Raw genomic sequence first — 21577 nt, forward strand, 5'->3', positions numbered from 1 at the left:
AAACAAGGGCAACTTAATAGTATCAGATGCTGCATTGTATTTGAGAACATGTTTTCTAATCCCAGCTCAAACATAGACTCCTTGGTGGCCTTGACCTATGACAGTATAATTTGGCGTCTCCATAAAAGCCACTGAAGTAGAATTCAATTTTAGAAGGATTATACATGAAAGTGAGCAATATTAAAGAATATGAAGTAATACCCTCTCTAATAATTCATTGACAGAAAGGGATAACTCAGAGAGCAGTTGCAAGTAAAAGACTAGGTCAAGAGGCTGACCGTAGCAGTGATTTATAGAACTGATCCAGACCTGACAGAGTCTGAGAGAGAAGGTGAAAAGCAGTGAAGTTAGAGGGTTTAACAAGGAAACTGAAGTAGATGAGGATGAATGCGGGAATGAGATGAGAGGAAGCAGGTGGCATGTACTTAAGACAAGAGGTGGAGATTATGAGGCCAACTCTGGGAGGGAAGATTGAGGAAAGGACAGATCACCAGAGTTCACGGGTGTTTGATCTGGAGATTCAGGCCTCTTGTGAGTGATGTAATGGACTGTCTCACAAGCCATATTTTTGTCTGCATTTTCCTGGAATTTGAGAGCAGGATTTTCAGAAGGAAGGGGAAAGCAGGGTCCTAGCTGTAGCCTGAAGAGCCAGGTTGTGCATTTTAGTTGCCGGGGAGGTTTCCCAAAGAAGTGGAAGGGTAGGAATCCTCCCTTCCATTTTCAGATCATGATGCGGTAGTAGAGCTGCTTGATGGCCACCAGTGTAGCCTCAGAACTGTAGTATTTCTTTTGGCTTATACCTTCTCCCTCCATGTGTGGAATGAAGGGTGGACACATGCCTACTTTCAGATCCTGGTCTCTTCCATCCCACTAAAACTCCCTTGCTTGGAAGTAGTGTAGATGCCCAGTCTCTTGTGATGCGTAGAGTAGAGGAAGTGGATTTCAGTCTCAAGCTTACAAAGAACCATTATATATAATAGTGAGGTAAACTATAATTTTTAAATGTATGAAAAAGATCTTGATGGTCCCTTTTTTAGAGAAGGCAAAACTAGAAGTATACCAGCCTTTGAAAACCTTTTTTTTGCAGGGGAGGTCTTGTTAAACAGCATGAAGCAACATTTTGGAAAAAAGTATTTACCTTCAGAAATCACCTTAAACACCTTTTCATTAAATATATTTGAAGGCTGTCTTTAAAAATCAATGTAGTTTTCACATAATTCATGCAGAGATTGTATGTTTTTAAATTTAATTTTTTATTATATTTTTTTACCTGTTACCAAAAGTGTTATTTTACAGAAAGACACACACATGCATACAGTATTCTATAAAGCTTAAAAAACCAAACTGGTCCAAATGTCATTACAAGTTGATTATTTTATTTCAATAATGAATGTTTTTAAAAGCTGTATTCCTACACTTTTGTGAACAGTACACATTTAAATTAAATTTACTATTATTTTGTGGAGTATACATCTGAGCGAACCTACATATAGAAAAATACACATAGCCAATGACTGCACCACAGCTTAAGGGGGGAGATGGGTGTGGTCCAGCTTGCCAGGGGAAGGGATATATTACTTTTAGAGTGTGGGTGGGGGAGAGAGGCACAGATACTGCTGCAAAAGCAGAGTGTTGCAATGCTGACTTATCCCTCAGGGACCGGAAGGGCTGGGGAGTTGATAAAGGGCAAGCCCAGCAGAAGACCCTTTTCCCTGGACCAGATGGAGGAGCACCCAGCCTCACAACCTTGGAAGTGGCAAAAAAGCAGGTTTGGTTGGGATCACAGTGGGCACTGCACTAGCCGCTCCTTTCTTGGAAGGCTGGGAAGGAATTTTCCCCTCACCACCAGATTAGCCAAACTGGAGTGGGAGATTTTTGCATCCCCCACAACATGTTCCGGAGGGCAGTGGCTGTTGGCGGGGAGGGGTTGTTATGATGAGTAGGGAAGGAAGTTAGGCTATGATGTTAGGCAACTCATTATGTAAGTATGGGGCAGATGTCCAGTGCAGGTACTCCACAGGGAAGGGATACAGTGAACATATAAATGGCTTGATAAACAACTTAAAGGAGGTGTTTGTTAAAGGAGTGGAATGGGCTGAGGGGAGTGGCATGCCTATGACTGGGACAGCAGGGAGCCACCCCCTCCTTTCTCTATAGCCCACCTTAACCCTTATTTGAGAATTGGATGATGGTAAGGTCCCAGCAATGGACTGGCTGGGGACCAGGATAGAAAAAAAAAAGGGGGGGGGGGCTGGCAGAAGTCCCCAGGAAAATATTGAAATGATCATGGGTGTTACCTGCACTGTACACTTATATCTGTCGGGTAGTCCCAGACATCTATTAAAATTGCTGCCTGGTTAAACCATATTCACTGTCTCCTGTCCTTCCAGTATAGCCAGACAACAATATAGCATAAGAAAGATGTAATAGGTGTGTGTTTAACAATTTTGCTGTTTTACTGTTTCTTTCATTTCTATGTTTTCCTACCCTCTCATCTTTCACCACTGCATATTAATGGACAGTGCTTTAAATCTACAGTAGATGTAGAGACAAAATAGAATTAACAACACATGGTATATGTCAGTTGACATTAACATTGGCTACTCCAGATAGTTAGTAGCATGGCTGAAACTGAGTGCCAACTTAGCATTAAATATAGTCTACAATGTATATGCTAAAATAAAAAACACTGAATCAGTTAAGGAGGGTAATCTCACAAAATATTAAGTTTGTTATAAAATAGTGCAATTCAGAAGAGCTTTTTTCCTACATATGGTTGGAAATTTACCATTGCCACATGTATACATTTTAGTAGATTTGTGAACAATCAATGTTAAACGCTAACTAATGATTTAGATTTAATTTCTATAAGGCAACTACAATGCAACAGTTAAATGTTCACAGTAGTTTACTACTAGTTTGCTTTGGTGCACTGCCATTAAAGCCATCTATTTCGTCATAAGACAACTTACCAAGTTTAACACTGCTGCAGTAACAAGAAAACTACTAATAATTCTAACTTGAGATGTGCAGGACTATCTGAAGTCTCAATGCTGAAGGGCTTTATTTCTTTCACAAATTAGACTATTTTTGTTTTATTCTTTAACTGCTAAAGAAATGCTGTTGTAGCAGTGTCTGCGTGGAGCAACAGTGACATGCAGTGGTCACGTGCAATCTTAGATGTTTCTTCTCTGGGAATGTTCCTTGTTTTTTGTTGTAAGACATTAGTCTAACCCAAGTTTGAAATCCTCTCTCTCTCTCTGTCGGCCACACTTAATTCTAATGGTTTGGCTGTGATGAGCAATTTGTAAAAATAAGGAATTTCCTTATTACTATTGCTTTGCATCTCATTGATACTGTAACAGCTGCCCTCTCCCACATTTCACATACCTTGAACTCCCAAAGTTTATTAAACCTTTCCATGACTGCCTAATCCTGTTATGAAAAGTAAAATACTCTGAGAGAAGTGACATTAAATAAAAATAAACCCAAACAAAAAAGTGTTCGGATAAACAGTCCTTACAACTTCTGCACGTGTTTTTTACAGCAGTGTTTAAGAAATCCTTTAATGGCAGTGCTCAAAAACCAAGACAGTTGCTCTGCATTTGCAATTGTGGTGTTCAATGAAAAAAAAAAATCAGAAGACTTGTGGGGCTTGGAGAAAAAATAAATAAAATCTAACATGCAGTTTGGACATCCTGAAGAATGAATAAAGTCGGGGATCTTGTTATTTTACCTAAAAACTGAAGATAGCAAATAAAGCTACTTTGTGTGTTTCATTCATTCAACTGTTGGTCAGGGATTGCCAATAGAAGTGTATATAATCCTACTGCATGCACAACTCAAATGACATTAAGTAACAGATTGTTTCTATCTATGTAATTCTTGCAATTATTATTAAAATTTTAGGCAGTTATCTTATGAAGCAGAGTACATGGTCCTTGAATGACGTCTTAGAACTTCAGCGTCTAGCAACTGGAGAACCAGACCGTGATCCAGGTCGGGAACCAGATCCTCCCTGTGGAAAGAAGAATAAAATCAATTTGATTAGACAGGTATGGTACTGTTGGGGGTGTGCGTGTGTGTGCGCATGCGCACACACACACTCATTCTAAAAAACTAGGTTCCAGTACTATAAACTGGTAGTACAATTGAAAGTCCATTGCTTCTAGTGACTATCTTTGGATAAGCCTGTGTATTATATCACTAAATTAATTGAATGCTTGAAATTTCAGTTTTGTTTCAAAGGGATGATCACTTTTGATAATTGAATTTTCAAGTAGGATGAGTTTGTTCTAATTAAGCACCTCCATCGCTAGCAACTTTGTAATAACTATTTGTTTCCAATGAGTGGAGTCTTAATGAAGTCGTTATGAAGCCAGTGAAATTGAGATTGCTGGTAAAGACAGTGACAAAAAGAAATTTGACCTGGAGCTATCCCTGCGTTTTGCAGGTGCATGCTCTTTGGAAAAGTTATAACATGGGCATATTCCCTGTGAATAGCCTAATAGCTGAGCACGCTGGAGTATAAGGAGTTGCATCCACAAAATCCACATTAACACTTGCAATTGCACAATTGTGAGTCTTTTTAAAGGACAAGCTCAAGTGGTAGCACCTGTAAAGTATAGGTACAAGTTTGTGGAAGGATGAGGTTGAAGGTTGAATATCTGACCCATTTTGCATATAATTAGAAAACAACAAAAAATTAACAGGAAAGGGAATAACAAAATCTTAACGGTGTCTTCAGTTCTTATGCAAGTGATGACACAAGTGATGACACATCTATGTACTGTCTCGCACTAAAGCAGACATACATATGTATCTCTTTATTGGCTTATGTAGGCTTATATCAATTATGACTGCTGGTGAAAGTACTGCTGTGTCTGTTCTTGGAGGATATGCTAGAGATGGAAATGATTCATTCTTCTACTTTCCATCTTGAAAGTAGCCTCACTGCTGATCGCATTATTTACTGAGAACACAACACTAATAGTGGGAAATCACTGTGTCTGGCCTTAGAGGAACAAAAATGAAGACTTCATATTATTTTTTGTTTAGATATGGATGTAATAATCAGTTGATTTTCATTTCTTTTTTCCCCCTGCCCTTCTTTGGAAACTATTTGGCCATACACTGCCTTTTTATTTTTATTCTAAATGTTTGTTAGGGACCCAGAGACAGTTCATCTTGGGGCACATTACAAATACGTTTTTACTATTGTTATAGAGAAGAAAATCTTGGGCCAAATTCTGCTCTTAGATATTCTGATGTAAATCCAAAATAACTTCATTGATATTTAAGAAAGTACTCCCACACTTACACTAATGCGAGCAGGATTTGGTCCCCTGACTGTAGATTAGCATGATCAATCAAATCAGAAATCAGTACATTTCTATTGTACTTCAGTTGTAAATGTGGTATATAAAACAATGTCAAGCACAACTTGGTTTCATACAAACATAGTATCCGCTCAATTTTATTTGTAACTCAAGACAAGTTTTACTCAAGAATATTTGAATATGACTGATATTAGATTGATCTAGAGAGGCATTTATGCTTTTTTTGTAGGCTCAATTTTTCACTTTTTGTAAATTTACTTGTACTTTACCAGTTTAAAGATTTTGGAAAGAGTGCCCTGGCCATCATGGTATGATCCCTTATGTCCCTTATAAGCAGATTTATGCTCGTAGAATTTGCCACTTCCTCCATACCCTGGCTTGTGTCCTTCACCTCCCTAGAAGAAAGATCATAGATATTTCAGGTATGTGGTTCACACCAGTTACCTTCATTTGTGACTGCTGGAATGTAATGCTTTCAAATTAGTCAAGTAGTTGAAAGTGTGGGAGGAAAAAAATTCTAAATAGTGAACAACGTGCAAATCTGAGTCCCAAACTTTGGTCTGTAACAGAGAAATCAATAATCAGAACAGGATAGTTGTACTGTCAAATGCATAGTGTGAATGGAAAATGAAAAAAGAAGAATAGTAACTGCAACTGTGAGTCTTGAAAAAGAAACCTATTGACTTAAACATGTTTTATCCCTTTTAGAAAATTATACTGAATAGCACAAAAGGGTCGGAAGAACAAAAATCTCTTGATCAACATGGAGATTTTACATGCAGCTGAATTTCTCCTAAAAGTATACATTACATTTTCAAGAGCTTTTCAAACACTTACACTTAAGTACTAAGATCACTGGTGGAAAAAAAGTTGCTTGTGAAAGTCATTTTGTTTTATTACAAAGTAACTGCTTGAGGAGGAAGAGGAGTACTAGAGCAGAGTTTCTCAAACATTGTACCCTTACGCAACTAGGGATAGACACCTCCCACCAACCTCTTGTTGAAAACATTTTTAACAAGTTGTAATTTTGGTGGTCTCTTTCAAACACAGACAGGGTCAGCATACTAAATTTACTTTTTTGCTGAGTAATTTCCACTTTAGGCTCTGCAGAAATAGAACTGTAAGCTTGGATTTTTTTAAATTACTATTTTAATGAATTTAATGCTTATTAAAGTTACCAGATTGAAAGTCTAGGCACTAGATCCCTCCAGGTGCAAGCTACAGTGTAATTCATAGAATCATAGAATATCAGGGTTGGAAGGGACCTCAAGAGGTCATCTAGTCCAACCCCCTGCTCAAAGCAGGACCAATTCAGTGTCCATGCCTAATCACTCAGTGGCCTGTTTTTGGAGACTATCAATACTGTGCTGCTGCCAAATGTGATGAGAAAATGTATCCATTAAGAGACCATCAAATCAGTTCACAAGGTAATCACACAGCTGGCAAATGGTAAAGATTTTCGGAGTCAACATGGAATCAAACGAGTAGCACAGCAGTAAAAAAAGTCCTACTTTGTTATCCTGTCTCCTGAACTACCCAATTGCCCTTCAACAAACAGGTCTGCTTTTGCTGACTCCTCAGTAATAATTCCTATAAGAAATGGAAAAAAGAATACCCTCTTCCCTCTTTTCAGTGTACATCTTCTGAAAGAGGTTGAAGCCTCCCCAAGGGGGCCAACCTTATAATTTGAGAAAAACTGTTCTGGAGCAAAGGAAGTAGCAAGTTCTGTTTATAAGATAGTTGAAAGGCAAGAGACAGATAATCAAAGGACAGTGAGAGTGTGTTGGCAATTTTGCATCCCTAATTCATTCACAAAGCACGAGTGAAGTTGATGTGGAATCCTGCTTCCTTGATTTTTCTCTCTGTTCTAAGAGCCAAATTTGTATTTGATCCATTGAGATAGCCTTTTGTTGTTAAACAATAAAGTAGAATAAATACATTCACAGATCTGTTCAGATACAATATTACAGCTATCGATCATGTTAATAAAGAAGGTAGAAATGACTATCTGAACTTATTTGTGTATAAGATATACTGCCAAGATGACCTAGTTTTAAATTGTTATAAACCTGGCAGGGAACATCCTTCGTTTCTAAATCTTTTAACTTTTATTAAATCCCATATTCTATAGCAGCAGTTTCCCAGAAGTCTTTGGGCTTGATCATGCTTGCATTGAAGTTAGTGGCAAAATGCCACTCCATCTCAATAGATTGGGCCTGCTCTGGATTCAATTCTGCAATCATTTAACACTCTCAGCTCCCAATTGCTTCACTGTGTGAACCTGATGATGCAGCCCTTCAGAACTTGCATTGGCTTCAATGGGAGTCATGCAAACAGAGCCACTGCCAAATCTAGATTTAATGTTTGAGAGAGAATGCCATACCCAACAGCTGGGAAGTCCACGGCTGTGTTGCCAAAGGTATTAATGTTTCTGCTGACCCCACCAGTCCTATCACAGTGGGCCCAATTCTGTGTGGTGAATAACATCACCAACACTTGAGTTAGATAGGACCTTCTTGTGAAAGGACTGAGCACACTTTCACCTGATGCTCAGCCTCTTTCAAGATTTTGTACCTACTACAAGAACAGAAGCAATAAAATAAAAAACAAAAAACTGTATAACTTGTTTGTCAAACGGAGGGCAAAGTAATTAGCAAAAGAACTGTTTTTTTCCCCCCAATCTTTTAATAGGCTGTTACAAATATTGAGCCTGATGTTGCCAAGTGTTGAATGCCTTTCACTCCCATTCACCTTCTTACATTGTAGGTGGAAATTGAGGATTGGGCTTTCCGAAACCAAAACTTAGTCCTTCAAAATTCCCATATATTACTGACTTCAAGGGGAGTATTATTTGAGTATTAGCTCCAGGATTTAAGCCTAATGGAGAATTTCAAAAATAAATAAGAAAAACCTTAGAGAAAATTCTTGACAGTGTGATTTTAAGAATTCACAGATTAAAATCTTCGGCCATCCCATTGGTTAAATGATTTCTCCCATGTCATCAGCACAAAGAACACAAAACCTCTGATTTTGACACAATAACTTTTGTGTTCTAGGAAATAACTATACTGATAGAAACCTTTTGCATTTTAGAAGCTTTAATATACCATTTAAGACACTATAGTAATCTGCCTATGTGTGTAATGAAAGCTGTAGTAAAGCAGAAAATAGGATTTAGTTAGCTGTGAGATAACTGTGCTTCTCTGCTACTCAACACTGTCCATGTTTTAAAACATAACTGTAGAAAGAGCCTATATAATAAGCAGTAATATTGATCTCTTCTTTTTAAAAGGGACTGCAAAAACATGACAGAAATGTACATACCAGAGACAATATTAGCATATAGAAAAATCAGGCTTATGTAAAAAGTTCCCCAGCTCTTTCAACCCTATCCCCAATTCTTCCCCTCCCCGCAAAAAGAAAAGACAAAGCAGTTAAGTCTTCCAGGAGCCTTAAAGGAAAAGAGGTAGTTTTGCCATGCAGCAGACGTGCTCCATTTGTGCTAAAGCAAAAGAGATTATATCACTGTAAGGTTGACAAGCTTCTGCATAAGAGCAAGCAACAAAATTACAACCATAAACAAACTGCTGTGTAGGAGGGGGAAAGTGGATCAAAAGGAATAAAGCAAAACAAACACCAAAATCAAGACCGAAACATGAATGTCAAGTTGCTGCAGCAGCTTGAAAGGCAATGGTGAAAGATAGACTTTGGCCTTGGTAGACCAAAATGGCTGTGAATGAAAGCACATTCATCACCTACCCAGCTAAATCTGGCGAGGGATAATCCTCTCCCCTGCATATGTAAGAAACAGAAACAGTGATATGATGATCACCATGAAACAAAGGATGTTCAAGATACGTGAGAGAGAAAAGGAAAAAGAGAAACAGCGAACAGAGCTGGTCAAATAATAGACGCATACATTTGTGAACAGTCATTCTATTAAATTAAAACCAACATTCACAATTTATATTATTTGATCTATAAAGTTAATTAAATAACACACAAAGTTTCTTAAATGATTATTTGAATGGAAAAAAGACAAAATTCACAATTAGAATTATTTGCAAAAATTGTTTGACCAGCTTTGGGGTTTAACAACTCAATTTACTTACAGTTAACCACATGGATCTTCTTGTAATTTCACCAGCTACTTATAGACATTCTCAGGGTTTGGCTGAAGAATATGTTTTAAAATATTATGAATAATATTTTACATTTAATTATCAGCTTTCATGAAAGAATCTCAACATGCTTTAGATCAGTGGGCAAGCAGTATTATTGCCATTTTACAGATGGCCAACCTGTGGTCACGCAGCAAGTCAGTGTTAAAATCGGGAATAGAGCCCAGGTCTCCTGACTCCTACTTCCCTGTTCTAAACACTGGGTAAACTAAAATGGCCAGATGAACAGGTACATATTTAACCACAATAATTAGATGGGATCTTGGGGAATACACTTACCTTTGCCTGCTCTGGGGGTGGTGTCCTAGGTGACACCTACAGAGCAATAGAAAAAAAATTATAAAACAACAGCAGCAATAGATCCAGTACAACCATCAAAGGTTTGCTCTTCATCCTATAATTTGGATAATGTCTGATTTCATCTCCCTTCACATTGTTGTAAGAATACCTTTCAGCTTTCTCAATAGAATATACAGTGGACATATTTTTAAAAGTTAATTCCAGTTTTAGGGGCATTTCCCATCATAAAAAATGAAAAATATATTAGATCCAATAATATGTTTAGAACTGGAATGAACTTTTTGAGTGCATGCACTATATGTTCCTCATTTTAGGTACGAATTTGTCTCCATCCTGCAACACATTGGTGGTACATGACTAAAAATATTAACATCAGGAATGTTGATCTGGTGAAGCTGATATTAATAGAAATAGTATTAATCCAAATCCATTTGCCTATGCTGTTTAAGGTTTCTTGCACTATTTTCTTTCTCATGTCTGTCTTTTGGGTCTTTGTCCCACATTTGGGCCTCAGTAGCTGGAAAGGTCTGCTTCAAAGAGGATGAAGAAGGGAAAAGGGATTATCTATGGTGCCAGTGATCATTTCACGGCTGTGATACATTTGAGGCAACTTCTCTCTAGTGGGAAGCATTCTGAAGTGCTTTCAAGAATTATTAGGCTCAGGCAGCAAAGTTTTTGATGATATCTTTGTACAGTACTCAGGGATACCATTTCGTAGAATGTTTGAGGGAGATACAGCTCTATAGTTGTTTCTCTGATTTTGTGTGTGGGTTTTTTTGGTTTTTTTTTCATATTAGTATGATGATATCCAGGTTCAAAGCTGAAGAAAATCCTTCTCCTCAAATAACATCACTCAGATAGGGAATCAAGTCTGGTCTTTTTTTGTTTAGGCCTTGAAAAGAAATGCCTGAGTCTAGCTTCTCTCTTAAAATAGAATTAATTTCTTAAATCTAGTAAGTGCTATTTTAAATGGACTATGCCTTGAGCACCACTGACCTTTTTTAAACAACAAAAGTTTGAATGTGCCTTATTTCAAGAAAGGCAAATAAAAAATGTGCAAACGGTAAAGCTGTTTAATAGCATCAGTGATTAATGTTGGAATTTCAGCACATTAATGAAAGAATCACCCACTTCCATCCAAAAAATTTTTGCTACACAAAACTAGAAGTTGTAATATCAAAGTAAAATAATTCTGATATCAAAATATAATTATTCCCTCAAAGGCACAGACAGAACATTTTATCTACAGTCTCAATTGCAACAAAATGGATAATCTTCAGGTACTGTTTAGCTGCCATTGAATCTCAAATTACATTTAACTCTGTCACAGAACATGAAGGGAAGGGGAAACTTACAATGTTCTTGAAGAAATGGACTACTGGGTTGTCGTCACCAGGCCGCCCGTGCTGAGACCTTTGGGGCATGGAACCTACATGGCTAGCTCTGGCTGCATGTATGTCCTGAAATGCAGGGTGGATATATTAGTAAGTGCACTGAGAAGACCAAGATAAATGATGACCATCTGAAGAGAAAATGCTCCAAGAGGCATGCTCTCAGTATAAAACTAAAAGAAAAGGGGGGAAAAACTGACAATAAAACACATAAGAAATCTACAGAGTTTATGATCCAATGTCTTTAGTGCTATAAAAGCCCATTCACTCTTTATAGAACAGCACAGTTAAGTAATACATATGCATTTTGTGTCCATATCTGAGTGTGTGTGTGTGTGTGTATATACACATACATACACACACACCCCTCTTTAACATTATTGAAGTCCAATATCACCAGTGTTCGGTTTAGGTGGTCCGGTAACAGAAGTTAAATATTTTCTTTCCTTATAAGTGGAATCATAAAATTAGAGGTGCAAACTGAGGTGGAAAAGGGCCTCTTAGGTCTTGGAGTCAATCTCTGTGCCAGAGCAGTAATGAGCAGAGTAGCACCTCTTTTCATTTCTAAAGTGCAGCACAAATTTTGAACATTCTGTCAATGAAAGAGCAGCTCTATTTGAGTCTGAGGAGAGTTAAGTGCAACTGATGGCACTATGTCGCCTCAGCAGTGCTTCAAGTGATGAGGAGAAAAATCCAAAAAGCAGAGGCAGAACAAGAGCGAGCAAGGCTATTAAATTCATGGAGACTAACTAGCACAACACAGTTACCTGTGATAAATGTTTTATGCCACAGTGAAAATGGTGTCTGCTCTATTATGTGCAATTGGTGCTATATCTTGCATTAATATTACAAAGATGGAAATAAGAATAGTTAGATGTAACTGATCAATGTTAAATTCATGAACAGTAGAAGGTACAGCTTTCCTTCTTGATAAACATAATAGCCAAAGCCCATACCAGAAACTCCAACAGAACCAAACTAAATCACCAGGGAATAGAGAAAACTCTGAAGAGAAGGTGACATCAAGGTCCCACCAAGTATGACTACTTCCCTGAATATGTAGTGGCATTAAAGACATTCAGATTGATAAAGGATGGTACATTTCTTGCTACTCACTTAAGATCAAGCATATCTGTGCAGTGAAAAAAAGTAGAGTCTCTAAAATAATATGAAAAGATAGACAAACGAATTAACTCTGATTTTATTTGTCACTAACAGCAAAACACACCACCTTTCTATCTAACCTATCTAATGAGACAAGGTAATCTACTGGTCAAAGCACTGGACATGGACCCAGGACTCCTGAGTTTTATTCCCAGCCCTGCTGCTGACTGATTGTATGATACTTGACCAATAACTTAACCACTCTGGGCCAGACTTTTCAAGATACTTTGGCACCTAAATATGCAGATAAGCACCTAGTGGGATTTTCAGAAACACCTAGCTGTCTAACTCCTAATGGGGCCAAATGGGCACTTTTGAAAATCTCACTAGGCACCTATCTGCATCTTTAGTTGCCAAAGTATCTTTAAAAGTCTTGGCCCATAGTTGTTGTTTGCCAAAGATCACCCAACCTATCAGGGATGGGAGGTTTTTTAAAAAAAATCTGAATGAAAATAAAAAGCATTGTTCCTCTTGCTATAATGATGTGTATTGCCTGTAATATAATCCTTAGGAAAAATGAGTTTCAGATTAGTTATTGCAGGAAAGTTCAGCTCAATATTTATTAGGTTTGCTCTCCCCGTGCCGATGGTGTATATGATTATACCACTTAAAAAGTAGGACTTTAATGGATTTTATTGGGACTATGCGATTTTTATAAGATGATGCAATCATCCTGCACTTCCTCCCACACTTAGCTTTACTTTTCCATTTTTCAGATGATAGCCAGAGCTATGGATTCATATTACGGGGTGACAGAAAAATAACGGCTAGTAATGAATGAAAAATGGCCTAGTTAAGGCTATGACGATGTTGCTAGAATGTCCAGTTTTAACTCGCATGACTTTTTTTTTTTTTTTTTTTTAAACCAACAGGATAGCAGCATACAAATATAGGTGGTCATATTTGTTGGGTTGATTGCTGTTTTCTGTGCATGTTCCAAATTAAACTTTTCTTTGTTTTTGGGACACAGCTTCCACGAACCTCCTTTCTCTCTTATTTTTCCGTGGCTAGTGTTGCAGGTCACGTTGCAGTTACCTCTACTGCTATGCTACTGAAGATAAAGTGGTTACTATTCTACTGCAAACTTTTCATACGCAAAGAGAGGAAGAATGAAAACCTAATACATGACCCAGCGCAGTAGTTCACTTTTACTCTTAGTGTCCAGTAGGGGTCACACTCCTTACAACCTTGCGCTCCCTGTCCCAAGAGTACAAAGAGCGCAGTGACGCCAACCACCGCTCAGTGCCTTTGGATGGACCTAGGCAGAACAGCCAGACAACAATAGTGTCCCCATTTTATTTAGTTAATTTGGATAGTTACTTTTTATTTATTGTAGCTTTAGTGTTCAACAGTGTTAGGCTGCCTTTACATTACAGGATACGTGTGATATTCCCCTGCTTATGTACACATGCAGCGTAACCGCAGTAGTACAAGTAGTGGCAGCAGAGGCCACTCCTACACTCAAATCCAGTGTCACTACATCTCATTGTTTGGATGGTTTCTGGATGTCCTTGTTAGATAATGTTCTTCAGCAGTACAGAATATCTAACTTCAGAGCAGGAAATAACATATTCTGCAAGTGATATGTCTTCTTTATTCTGGGCATATCTAAGGATCACATACCTTCTTGGTGTGTTCTATTCCAATAATCTTGGATTACTTACTACATTTAAAGCACTTGGGTCTATCTGTTGCTTCAATTAAAGTGATTTGGCAGTAATTTCAGTATTTCATCCACCAGTGGAAGGGGGTTCAGTTTTCTCTCATCAGTGAGCAGATTTCTGAGGGGTTTAGTTCGAGGAGTTAGTCCTGGAAGAAAGATTGCTCCAACATGGGATTTAAATCTAGTGCTTTCTTCTCTAATGGAACTCCCTTTTGAATCTCCAGCAAGCTTCTCAATTCATTAATTTTGGCAATGAAAGTGGCATTTTTGGTGGCTATTACCTCAGCAAGTAGAATAAGTGAACTACAAGCATTAATTATAAACCCTCCTTACAAGGCTTTTCATATAGAGAGGGTGACTGAGACATCATCTGTCCTTCATTACGAAAGTACTATTGCACTTTCATATCAGTTTATTATTTTTCCAGTCTTCTTTCCACGACCTCATTCATCTCATTTGAAGTTAAATTACATGTGGATCTTGAATGTCAAATGATCATTGTTATACTATCTGGATAAAACAAAATCTTTTTGTAAGACTTCAAGACTTTTTATTGCTCATAGAAATAAATCTAAAGGGATGGCTATTTCATCTCAAAAGCTTTCAAAATGGGCATCTGATTGTATTAGGACTGTATATGATATTAGTAAGTCCTTTAAACATTCTAATTCATTCACAAGCAACATCGGTTGCATATCTAAATTGAGAGCCAATACTAGAGATTTGCAGAGCAGCTACCAGAACTTGAGCTCATAAATTTACAAAGCATTATTTGTTAATGAATGCTTCTCGATTGGTTGCCCATTTTGGAAGGGAGGTTTTGCAGTCATTTCTCAATTAACTCTTTGCACCCATCTTAGTTTGGGTGACTGCTAGCTAATCACCATGACTGGGATGCACTTGTGCAGTACTTACCCTGTTTCCCCAAAAATAAGACAGTGTCTTATATTAATTTTTGCTCCCAAAGATGCGCTAGGTCTTATTTTCAGGGGATGTCTTATTTTTCAGAAATGAAAAATGCCTTATTATCGGTGGATGCCTTATTATCGGGGAGGTCTTATTATCGGGGGGATGCCTTATATTACAACGAGAGGCAAAACTGTAAGTAGGCCTTATTTTCGGAGGATGTCTTATTTTCGGGGAAACAGGGTAAAGAAGAAAAAGTGGTTACTTACCTCATAGTAACTGTGGTTCTTTGAGAAGTCTGGACATGTTACCCCATGGACCACTTTCCTTCTTGCAATTCGGAGTCTTACACAATGGATTCTGGGTGGTGAAGGAACTGAGTGACAGTTGCAGTCACTGCTTTTTGTGCCCTTAGGAGGTGGATCATGAAGACTTGAGAACAAGCATGACCTCTACTGGACACTACTAGTGAAAATGTTCCAAGCTATTGCATTGGGGCCACCACACACCATGACTAGGATCCACATGTGCAGATATCTCAAAGAACCACAACTACCACAAGGTAAGTAACCACTCTATATTTTATATTCAGTCCTTATGAACAAGAGACAGCAGGTAGGAATTTAAATGGCAAAGCTTCACTTATTCATATTCCCAAGGAATAAAAATGAGTGCTCAGGCATGTTTCATGTCCCAAAATGAATCCTGCAGCGCCACTATTTTAAATCATTCCTAGCTCCCTTCCCCCATTTTGAGCTAAATTATATTTTAACCATTTTGCTATGATTTTATCCTGCAGTTATCTAGTTTAAAAAAAAAAAAAAAACTCGAAGCCTTCATTAATTAGACTTAACTAGACATTCTGCAGTGGTATATGTGATATCACTGGCTAGAAGCCTGTGAGATCCTGTTCTTTGCAGAGTAAATAAAGTGGAATTAGAAAGTGAGCTGTGGAAATTGTCATGAATAAGATTTCTTATTTTCTCATTTTCTATATGTTAATAATGACTTAAAAATTAAGTGAAAATCACCACCTAGGTCTATAATCAGTTACTGGTATACAGCGTATACCAGTAATTTGGTTTATTGAAAAGGATATCATGCAAAGTATACAGAGAATTAAGTATTATGGACATCGATTCTGCTGTTTGTAGTGCCAAAAATTTCATTACAACGGTTAGTTTTTTGATATGGTCCTTTTTAAGAGGGATGAGCTAGTCATGGGACCTAAAACCAGGAACTGGGCTGTTGTTCCTGCTGACTGTCCTGTGACAGAGTTCAACAACTTGTTCTTATCAGTTCTCCAGATGCAGTGCTTGCTTCATGTATTAACCTCTGTAAACATATTATTCTAAATTTGAAGCAACAGGTAATTAATTACCTCATTTCCTCTTAATTTAGGATGCATTTGTAAACTACTGTATTTACTCCCTTTTTCAGCTGCACTTTGTGCTTTTTATTACTCTGCAGGCTCTAAGACTCAAAATCAATGAAAAAGAAAGTAAAATTGGAAAACCATTTCTTAGAACCACAAAAAACAAACAACCTACAACCAACCTATGAAAATCAGTTCACTGAAAGGCTATAGTACATTGTCTGAGGATGCTTAAAAAAAGAAATAACCCTGCTGAGTTATTTACTTAATTCTAGGTTTCAGAGTAGCAGCCATGTTAGTCTGTATCCGTAAAAAGAACAGGAGTATTTAATTCTTTCTGTTATACAATTTTGTTAAAGTAAGACTTTAAATTAGTTTGTCCAGTCAATGAGTTTTATATCAATACATGCTGAAGATTGCCATACCCTGGTTTACTTTTGAAGTAGGTGCTAGGCACTAATTGAAATGATGGGCACCAATACAAAAACCTAATAAATATGAAGGGCACACCGCACATCAACTATATTTTAAAAAGAGGCCATAAATACCCTTTGTTGCTTCCTGGTGATACCGGAAGTTTCTACTCCGTACAGTGTGATATTAGTCTTTATCACTAGATGGAGCTGTGACACACAGATTGCCAATTAAAGTTTGCAGCACCTTATCAGACAATTTCACAGGATTTTCATTGCCTCACACCTATTATAAATGTTAAACTTCTACATCGGTTTTAATATTGTACACCACTTGCAGCTCCTTGGGTAATCATTAATAAGGCAAGATTAGTTTCCATATGTTACATTCAGTGAACATGTTCACAAAGTCTAGTCTTGAATTGAGATACTTTGAATTAATGAATTGGTTTGTGAACTCAGAGGGATTTGGCCATTTGCTTGCAGGTACATTTTAAAATCGTTTGCTGACATAAGAGAAGTGTGTGAGTTTTACGCTCATTGAATACTTTACATTGTAGTCAACAACAAAGAGCCAGCCTTCTGTCCAAACGGTGCATTCAGAAACCGAGACCTGGTTTACATCTAAAAACTTAAGCCAAGCTAGCTACACTACTCAGCGGTGTGAAAAATTAACACCCCTGCAAGACGTAGTTAATCCAAACTAAAACCTGATATAGACACTGCTAGGTTGACGGAAGAATTCTTCTGTCAACCTAGCTACGCTTCTTGAGGGGGTGGATTACTACAGCAATGGAAAAACCCCTTCCATCACTGTAGCAGCGTCACCATGGTGCTTGTAGAGTAGGTCATACCCAAAGACTCCATTCCCCAGTATTCGCAGGAAGCTTGGTGTCGGGGCCTCAATCAGCTGAGCCTAGTGAATGAACCCTGCTCTGTATTTCAGAGAGAGGTAAAAAGCAAAGGTCCCTCTGTTTGACTAGTTTCATGCCACAGTGTGTGCATTTGCCTGTTTTTGTGAGAGAACTTCCTAGACCTAGATTTCAATATATGAGTGTGTGAATTCATTGTGAATTTGGTAGATATAGTATCACTAATTTAAGAAAGAAGCTTCTAAGAATTTCTTCGGGAAACTTCGTTAATTAGCCAAGAACAAATTTTCATTTCACTTATTGCAGATACTGTGTATAATATATAGGCCAAAATTTTTCAAATCTGGTTACCTTCTGGTTCAGGAGTGGCCTGATTTTTAAAGGTTCTGAATACCTGCATTTCGAGCCAACTTAAATGAGAGTTGTGGGTACGTAGCACTTCTGAAATCAGATCTTGTCTTTGGGTGCCTAAATATGGGTCTAGCTTTTGGCACCCAAATTCAGAAATTTTGTGTCTAGTTGATGTTTCTGTGCCATCATCTGAAAAGACAATCAAAGAGAACACTCCTTTGGTAGTTTGTTGCTGGTGATTTTTGGAATTCCAAGACCATTCATTTTATTCATTAAGATGGGCCAAAGCCACAATGTTTTGACTCGCCACATTACAACTACCCCATAGTTCAGATTTTGATGTCCCTTACTGCATGTGAAATTGCCAGTAGAAAATATGTACCTGGTTTGGTGTTTTGTTTTTGACCCTTTGCCTCCCATACTTTGAGGATTAGTTAAAATGTCTTTTTTCCCCTTGGATTTATTAGCAATGAGTTTGATATTTAACTCAGCAGCCACCAATGATATTGGTTTGTTCATAGCCATAACTGTATTCATCATCTTGAATGGAACTACTCTCATGAATAAAATTACCAGTGCAGATTTGAGCAGTAAAATGTCCTTTTTGTGTCAGACAGCAAAGTTGCATTCTGCCACTGTTTCATTTAAATTTCATTAATATTGGCCTTACAACCTTGTATAATTGGGCTCTAAGTCAGACAGACATAAAGAAATAACCTTGAGTTTGTTGCAGAGGGAAATTGACAGACAAGCACTTTAATTATTAACAGCAGTTTTACCATTATATGTACTCCCTGTGCTAAAAATTTACCTCCATCCTGTAATTTACGTATTGACACTGCCCATATTAACATGCTCCAGGGACTGTCTTAAAGAAACAGCAAAGCCCGCTTTTCAACACAGTATTGTGAATCAAGGTTTCATCCTCATTCAATCACATTGGGTTTTGGGCAAAGTGAGGAAGTTTCAAATTTAGTATTTATACCTCTGCCATGACAGACAGTAGGATTTTCAGGTAAAATGGGTGCTTAATTTAATACTTGCATAAAACAGTTCTCCATTTATGCTGGTTTATAAATGATAATCTGTTAGTGTACATATCACATCTGTTTCACAGTCTTATTCAACACTTCACCGAGAAACCAATACTATGCTTATTAGCACTTGTCATCCTTTTGTGGTTGTTTGATCATAATCAGTAGCAGGCATATAAATGGTGGTACTAAAACATATCCCACAAAATACTGGTCTGACTTCCCTTCGTACAAACATGATGATAAATCCTGCAATGCCTATTCATGCAATTCAACAAAGTATATTTTCAAACACACAACTTTTAATGGGAGTTAACTGCCATTTGTGCCTTTGAAAATCTTACCGTAACAGGATTGCTCCTATAAATACATAATAAATAAATAATGGCAAGTCAATGTAGTATCAAACCCCTAATTATCAGTAAATATTTAAAATGTATTAGTGGCAATAATATTCTGAAGATCAGGCTTAAATTAATTTTAAAACAATTTTTAATCTGTGTTACAAATAACATCTGGAATTTAGATGAGGAAAACTGAAGTCATTTTTATAATCTAATTTACTTTTCACAATTTATGCTATTGTTTACTTTTTGAGTTTCTCCATGTGGAGGATGAAAATGAACTAGTTATTTTCAGTGAGCTGGGTGCAAACAAACAATATGTGTTTTAATACTGATAAATGTATACATCTATGAATGGAGAATGCAGGCCATACTTACAGGATTGGGGAAACTGTATCCTGGGAGGCAGTAATAATGAAAATAACATTGGGAGTTGTGGTGTATAATCAGCTGACCGTATGCGCCCTGTGCGATACTGTGGCCAAAAGGGCTAATTCAGTCCTTGGATGCATAAACAGGGCAATCTTGAGTAGAAGTAGAGAGGTTAGGTTACCTCTGTATTTGGCACTGGTGTGACGACTGCTGGAGTAGTGTCCACTGTTGATGTCCACAATTCAAGAAGGATGTTGATAAATTGGAAAGGGTTCAGAGAAGAGCCACGAGAATGATTAAAGGATTAGAGAATATGCCTTACAGTGATAGACTCAAGGAGTTCAATCTATTTAGCGTAACAAAGAGAAGGTTAAGTGGTGATTGATTACAGTGTGTAGGTTCCAAATGGAGTACAAATATTTGATAATGGGCTCCTTGATCTAGCAGAGAAATTTATAATTCAATCCAATGGCTCGAAGTTGAAGCTGGACAGATTCAGACTGGAAATCGGGTGTACATTTTAACAATGAGGGTAATTATGGTAACCACTGGAACAATGTATCAAGAGTTGTAGTGGATTCTCTATCATTGACAATTTTTAAATGAAGACTGGATGTTTTTCTAAAAGATCTGCTCTAGAATTATTTGGGAGAAGTTCTATGGCCTGTGTTTTAGAGGAGGTCAGACTAGATTATTACAATGGTCCCTTGTTGCCTTGGAATCTGTGAACTGTAGATTATAGTCAGTTTCCTGGAAATTTCACGTTATCACTCTCATGCATTAGCACAATATCATTAGCATGAGCTTTGAACACTGAAGGAAAATGTTACTTTGGAATTAAAAAGAAGAAAAACACTCCAGGAAATCTTTCAATTAGCTGTACGTTTTGAAATAACTTTCTTTTACTTCAGGCCAAATTTGCATGACAGGGTCCTTTTCAGAGGAAACTGCTTTAAAATCATTTTACTGGTGTTATGTTTTCATTTAAAAAACAATCTGCATGAAAGGGACTCAATTTGTGATGAAGATACATGCCCATGAGGGACTGAACTGATACTTCCAGTTCTTTTTATATGGGTTACCAAACAGATAGCAACAATTATTGGCTGTTATTTAAGTTGGTCTTAATCTTCTATGAAAGACTGAGCACCCTCTGTTCCCACTGCTGTTGAGGGAGCTGAGAACCTTGCAGTATAATCTCCCTAGGGTGGCTCTGACCTAACAATTTAGAAGTGAAATGCTCTGTTACTAACCCCCTAACCCATCTAGTTCCCCAATTCCCTGCAACAGGCAGTTTAATGAGTAACTCATTGGTTTTGTTTTGCCAAATAGATTTAAGAATGCTCTCTCAATAGCATCTCTGCTGTCACCAGTTTAAATAAAGAACCATGAAACAGGCTTAAATCCTGAGCAAGAGATTTTATTGTAATATAGAAACTTGTCAGCTACAACTTCCCAGGACTCATTTTCAACTGATCTGATAAGTGAAAATGGGTGAGGGGCTAGAGAATCTCAGAATGAAAGCCTGTTTAATAGTTGTGTATATTCTGCAAGAAGCTGATAGTATTATTATTTATATTAAAGTAGCATCTAGAGACCCCAACTGAAATTGGAGTCCCATTGTGCTAGGCACTGTATAAACACGGTGTACGACAGTTCCTGAATAGCCAAAAAGCCATTAAATGGGCAATAGCACAATAAGTCAAGGGACACATGCCAACTTGAGTTTGTGGCTAAAAGTAGAGTACCTAAATCCAAGGTAGGGCACTTTTAAATACGTAGCTTGATTTTCAGAAGACTAACAATTTGTCTTGATATTTGACCTAAACTGTTAGAGGTTGAACTGCACAGCAAATACTGAGTTAAACGGAG

At 37.5% G+C, this 21577-nt stretch overlaps 1 protein-coding gene across 7 annotated transcripts in view; it reads right to left on the reverse strand.

The window, feature by feature from the left end:
- Positions 1–1354: 1354 nt before the first annotated feature.
- MBP (myelin basic protein) overlaps positions 1355–21577 on the reverse strand; it is a 188018-nt gene continuing 167795 nt past the window's right edge. For 6 of the 7 annotated variants that reach the window (XM_054021211.1, XM_054021216.1, XM_054021214.1 and 3 more), the window contains 5 exons: positions 11176–11280; positions 9800–9835; positions 9099–9131; positions 5609–5734; positions 1355–4018 (listed from right to left, as the gene is read on the reverse strand). In XM_054021211.1, coding sequence (XP_053877186.1) covers positions 3962–4018; positions 5609–5734; positions 9099–9131; positions 9800–9835; positions 11176–11280 — 357 coding nt within the window. In that variant the 3' untranslated portion in view covers positions 1355–3961. The remainder of the gene's footprint in view (positions 4019–5608; positions 5735–9098; positions 9132–9799; positions 9836–11175; positions 11281–21577) is intronic. The other variant, XM_054021215.1, reaches the window with a different exon arrangement.

This window comes from Malaclemys terrapin, chromosome 2, assembly GCF_027887155.1.
Source record: "Malaclemys terrapin pileata isolate rMalTer1 chromosome 2, rMalTer1.hap1, whole genome shotgun sequence".
NCBI lineage: Eukaryota > Metazoa > Chordata > Testudines > Emydidae > Malaclemys > Malaclemys terrapin.